General features: G+C 51.6%; 1 protein-coding gene across 8 annotated transcripts in view; it reads left to right on the top strand.

Moving 5' to 3' along the window:
- The first annotated feature begins 495 nt into the window (after nucleotides 1-495).
- The window catches only part of REEP1 (receptor accessory protein 1), a 111,996-nt gene continuing 106,491 nt past the window's right edge, over nucleotides 496-6,000 (top strand). Inside the window, exon 1 of one of the 8 annotated variants that reach the window (XM_045446752.1) lies at nucleotides 496-722. In XM_045446752.1, coding sequence (XP_045302708.1) covers nucleotides 691-722 — 32 coding nt within the window. In that variant the 5' untranslated portion in view covers nucleotides 496-690. The other 7 variants (XM_045446757.1, XM_045446753.1, XM_045446755.1 and 4 more) reach the window with 7 other exon arrangements.

Raw genomic sequence — 6,000 nt, 5'->3', positions numbered from 1 at the left:
TGGTGGTGGCAATGAGTTTGCAGGCAGGGACCAGATGATGTAGAAACTTGAGTATTTTAACTAGGAGAGATACATGCCCAGATTTGTTTCTTATGCAGATAATGCCTTGTTGGGGACAGACTGGAGGGGTCAGGTCCGGATACAGTAAGTCCCTTAGGAGGCTAGCAGAGTGTCCAAGTGAGGGATGACCAGATCCCCAATCAGAACAGGTGTAGAGATACTCCCAAAGTCCCGCTCCAGGCCTCGGTTTCCCCACCATCACACTGAGGGTGGGGCGGCACGCGGGTCTCTCTCGGCCCTGCCAACTGAGCCACCTCGGGGTTCCATTTGAGCGGCCGGTGCACCAGGGCGCGCGGAGGAACCGCCCCAATTCAGCCGCGGGCCGCGGCGATAGGAACGGGGCGGGTCCCGCGGGTGCCCGACCGGCTCACCGCCCAATCGCCGCGGGCCCGCCGAGCCCCGGGGGGTTGGGGCCGCCGCCGCCGCCGCCGCCGCCGCCGCCGCCGCCGGAACGTGCCGCGGCTGCGCTGACGCGCGAGCGCCGGGCAGGGCGGCGGGAGCGCTCAGTCTGGTGGCGGCGGCTGCCGTGCGCGGACAGACGTGCCCGGAGCGTCGCAGCCGTCCGCGCCGCCCGCAGCCGAGCCGCGCCGCGCCGCGCCGCGCTGCCCCGGCCGCGCCCGCCCGCCCGCCATGGTGTCATGGATCATCTCCAGGCTGGTGGTGTAAGTGGCCTTCCCCGCGCCCCTTCCTTTCCCTCCTTCTCCGCCCCCGACCCCCGGGCTGCGCGCGCCCCTGCAGCACCCGGCCCGGTTCGCTCCGGCTATTAATACCCGGCGGCCGCTAAATTTAGCAGGTACAGTAGCTGCCGAGGACGCCTGCAAGCGGGCGACACAGGACGCGGCTGCTGCCCAGCGGGGCCAGGCCCGGGCGCGCGGGGGACCGGCGGGCGGGGCGGCGAGGGCCGGGGCGCACAGGGGCTGCGCGTCCCGCCGCGCGCCCCGACCGCTTTGTTTCTCGGGTGGGTGGGATTTGCAGAGGCCCCGAATGGGCGCGCCGCGGGGACACGCGTCTGTCTCCTTTGGGAGAAATGCTGGCGGGGTCTCCCTTCGCCGCGCCCCGCCGCCACGCTTTTGTCAGGTGAAAATGACAGAGCCCAGATGAGCCTGGGGCGCTGCCTGGAGGGGTCAGCGTGCGGAAGGGTGGAGAGATGAAGGCGGGGCTCCTAATGGGATTGAAAGAATACTCCTTTTTAGGTTTCTCAAATTGACAGCGGCCAAGGCAAGTGGGACAGAGCAGGACGTGTATGAATCTTGGGGTAGACGCCTCGCGTCCCCTATGTCTGATTCCTTTGGCGGGGTTTTGTGGGAGAGAGAGAGGCAGGCATCTCCAGGAATTCACGGGAAATTTCTAAGTGACAGACAGCTACTTGGGTGGTGGCGGTGACACCTCCCAGGCCTTGTAGGAGAGCGCAGAGTCATCTGGGGTGAGGCCTGTGTGAAGTCATTGGGAGGGTGGGCGTGGGGGGCGTTTTTCTCCCTCCAGCCCCAGAGCTGAGTAGACATTTGAAGAGCTCCTTCCCTCGTGGATTCGTTTCCCTTTGGAGATATACATGGCTGTTCCTATTCCTTTCCTTCCCTAACTATTTTTGCCTGAGTCAGGACAGATTTGCCACCTGCTCAGGGGACCAGGGGGCTGAAATTGGCCTGCACAGTGAGGGCCGGAGGTGCACCTCAGGCTTTTTCTTTGTCTGGGAAAGAGAGGCTCCAGACTCTGGTTGATTGTGCGCTATCACTCCCAGCGTTGTGAAACCTCTCCCATCTCCTACCCTTCTTCACTGATTTTCAAAGAAGCAGCCAGGGGCAGCTTTCTGAAGTCATTCTCAGCATTGTATCCCCGCCACCATTCTGGGCTTTCTTCCCAAAGCCAGAGTGTATGTGCCTCTTGGCCCCCAAGTCATTCATTCCATGCAGGCCTCTCCACAGCTGTTGCGGACTGCCGAGGGTTTGTGCTGTACCTCGAGGAGGCATGTTAAATATTTAGAAGATTTCTGAAGGCAGAGTTGGCATGAATAATACAGGGAAGCGGCTGGAACGCCTTGTCCCACCTCATGCCTGACCAAGGCCTATCTTGCCTTCAGGGTGGTATTTTCTCTCCTGAACTAGTGTGTGATCTTCATATTTGGCAGTGGCTTCTGGAGGGACATCAGGGTGTGGCTGGAGACTTTTCTTGGCCTGACTGGAGGGCTCATTTTCTATAGGTCCTACTGGGCTGGGGCTGGCCCACTGGAGAGTAAGGGCTTCTAGTTGGGGTCTGTGTGACCATCTTTAATTTGATTAGTATTCCCCCTCTTCTGCTACCCAAGGGAGCTGAGGCGGGTGGAGAAGAGAGGCATATATTTGGGAGGGGGCTCAGGGTTGCTGTTACATTCTAAAACCACACTCCCCAGAAGCTTCAGAGAACTTCAATGACCATGAGCGCTGCCCCTCAGGTCAGCCCAGGACCCTCTGCCCCAAGGAAGAATTTGTGGGATTTGGGGATGTTATTCCCACTGTCAACTCCAGAAGGTCAGAGATACCACCTATCCCCCCAGTCACCATCTTTATAGAAACCCAATGTGGAAGTGTCCGTTGTGAATTATCAAAACCAATTTAATAAGCAGTACCTATTCCACATAAATAGTACCTGTTCGTTATAGGGAAATTAGAAAGTATAGATAAATAGATTGAAAATCACATTATTACCACATAGAGATAGCTAATGGTAATTTTGAGAGGTATATTCTTCTAGATGTTTTCCCCTATGCATACAGACTTCATCTCCTCCTGTGTTTTTTTCTTTCCTTCCTCCTTCCCTCCCTTCCTCCCTCCCTCCCTCCCCCCCACCCCCCTCCCTCTCTCCCTCCCCCCTCCCCCCCTCCCTCCTTCCCTTCCTTCCTTTCTTCCTTCATTCCTTCCTCCCTCCCCCTCCCTCCTTCCCTTCCTTCCTTTCTTCCTTTCTTCCTTCCTCCCTCCCCCCTCCCTCTTTCCCTTCCTTCCTTCCTTCCTTCCTTCCTTCCTTCCTTCCTTCCTTCTTAATTTGAGAGAGAAAGAGAACATGGGGGGAAGAGGCAGAGAGAGGGAGAGAGAATCCCAAGCCCTGACATGGGGCTCCATCTCACAAACTGCAAAATCATGACCTGAGTTGAAATCAGGAATCAGGCACTTAAATGACTGAGCAAGCCAGGTACCCCTACTCCTGTGTTTTTCAAACTGGCTTCCCTGAGGACCACCCAGCCTGAATGGGTGGGCTCTGGGCTCCCAGCCCTGATCAATGGGAACAACTCCCTTTTTGTTTGGTTTGTATATTTGTGTTCTAAATAAAAAATAATTTGGAAAATATATGGGTTTTAGTGTTAATAAAAAGCCACGCATCAGTTCTCCCCTATCATTTCTAAAACTGCAGAGGGAATGTGCCTTGCCCAAGGATACCAGGTAAGCTGGTAAAGAAAACAGGCTCCAGAATTTTGGTCCAATGCCCTTTCCACCTCTGCCTGTCCTTGACATTTGCCCAAAATTGATCTGTTTCAAGCTCCCAAGACCTCTTCTGTGGCATCCTGTGATTTTATCCATCAGTCCCATTTCCTGTAAGAAACTTTTTCAAGGCATTGTAAACTTCTGTGACATCAGAGAACATTTAAGGAAGACCTATGACTGTGTTCTGAGGATGGAGAGGGAGTATCTTCCTTCCAACCAGAGGCCTCAGGACAAGAGGATGGCGTCCAGGCACAGCCAGACCGTGCCTTTAGATATCTGTCTTGCCTTTGGCTATGAGGGGTTTTAGGACTGTAACCATGGTTTATTTCCCTCTCTGACCCCTTGCCCCCTCCCAAGCCTCTTTTTTTGAAGTACCTGGCCCTTGTATGCACTCAGTAAAGGCTGGTTATGTTGAAGGAGATCAGAGTCCCTGGGGTGAGCAGGAGAGCCAGCAAATGTTATCCCCTGGAGATGGAGGTTAGTGGGTATCGGGACTTGCTTGTACCCACTGGGCAAAGCTCTTGAAGTGAGGACCAGTTTGAGAAGCTGCTGTTTTGCGAGTTCTCTTCCTCCTAACTCCATTGGCTGGGCCTAGGAAAAATTAAAGCATATTCAATGTAGTAGCAAGGTTGGCCTTGTTAAAACCTGGTTGATATCTGGATGGAACACAGGGGCTCATTTATGACTGGTCTGCTTGCCTCCTTTAAAATACTTTGTTTTCATTACAGAGAACTGAAGTCTTGGGCACCAATGAAATTCAAACTGGGGAAAGTATGTTTATGTGCACCGGGGGATTCACACAGAGGTTGCTCTCTGCCTTCTTGGGAGAATGCACTATCTTGAAGCATTTATTCCAAGGAGAGGGTGTTGCCTCATTGTCTTTGGATAGAATTTTGGCTAAGGCCCAAAATGTTGGCTAAATGAATCCAGAGGTTCCCCTTTGGTTATGAGACCAAAAGTCCAATTCACTGTGTGGGGAAAAGAGAGTTCTAATTTTAAAAATTCTCGAGGTAACTGAAAGCTATGCAGAAGAAACCTTTATTTCCACATTGCACATCTTAAAAAAAAAAAAAACAAAAAAAAAAACCCACAAAAAACAAAAACTAGTTTTTAGAAGGTACCATCTGATGTTTAAGAGTCTTAGTTTAATGGCTGCAGATCTGGCTCTGTCCCAGGACTGTGATTTGGAGCATGAAGTCTAGTTGTCCTGGTCAGGGATATACAAGTAGAGAAGACTGGAAGGAATGTGACTTGCCCTCAAGATATTCCCCAACTGTTGCAAAACAAATGGAAATCAAGAAAAAAGGCCGTAAGTCCTTAAACATGGGCTTGCCTTTCTCTGGGACTTCCCTTAAAAAGTGGAATGCAGAAAAATGATCCTATTAATTATGGGTTCAGGTTGGTTGAGGATTTATTTCCTGGCACCCTGGTATGGTATAGGGTAGGATCTGGGGAAATATTTCAGTTGGATTGTGAGAGGGAAAATGTTGAGCTGGAAGTTGAAGGATTTGGGTTCTAGTCCCAGCACTGGACCGACTCACTGTTACAGTCCTAAGGCCAACTTGCACCTACACTGGGGCCCTGCTTCTGGTCTGTGAGACACGGGTGTTGGCCAGCATCACCTTGGAGGTCCTAATTGTTCTAGGCCTCCTCCCATTTCCCTCCTCCCCCAGCTAGTCAACATGCACCATATTTATTTATAAACAAGAGGAACATCCTCAAGGAAGTGAAAAATACCAGCTTAGATATCATTGCTTTTCTGCTGCCTTGTTCTTTGTTTATTAATCCTGTCTGCCTGCTGGGAAGCAGCTTTTGTGCACTTTCCCCGCACTGTGTCTTATTTGAAGGGTAGCTGACAAGTGAGAGTCTTACCTAGTTATTACTGGGTCAGTTTCCCCTTCCCTTCTGAAGTGAGCTATCTTCTTTGGAGTGTGTATTCTTTGAGGGAGGAAGAGCCCTGGGAAGAATGACAGAAGACAGAGGCCCTCAGTGGCCACCTAGTGAGACTGCCATTTTGTAGTGTGTGTGTGTGTGTGTGTTTTCCAAGGAGGTTCAAGAGGCTGGGGGGGGGGGGGGGGGGGGGATGGGAAGACAATAGTCACAGCATATGGCACCTTTGGATTTTTATTGTCAGGGATGAGCCGCACACATGCCCAGTTGGTCTCTGAGACTTTTTCCAAGAACCAACAAGAACTTAAGGGGTTTGCATTTCGGCTATGAGGACATTTTCCTCTCACTCCTGGGACTTGGGTGGATTGGCCCTGATGGATTGGAAGATGGATAGTTCTATTATATTTGTTTTGAACTTTCAAATCCATCCGTCTCCACAGAGAAGCACATTGTTTTCCTTTTAGGTTTTTTGTTTGTTCGTTTGTTTGTTTGTTTTTAGTTGCACCCAGAAGCTTTTCTGGGATTACAGGGTTTTTTTGTTTGTTTGTTTTGTTTTTTGTTTTTTGTTTTTTTAAAGGAAATATAAAGGACCAAGTAT

Source organism: Leopardus geoffroyi, chromosome A3 (genome assembly GCF_018350155.1).
Source record: "Leopardus geoffroyi isolate Oge1 chromosome A3, O.geoffroyi_Oge1_pat1.0, whole genome shotgun sequence".
Lineage (NCBI taxonomy): Eukaryota > Metazoa > Chordata > Mammalia > Carnivora > Felidae > Leopardus > Leopardus geoffroyi.
The sequence above is the reverse complement of the archived record's forward strand: the minus strand, read 5'-3'. Positions and strand labels throughout refer to the sequence as shown.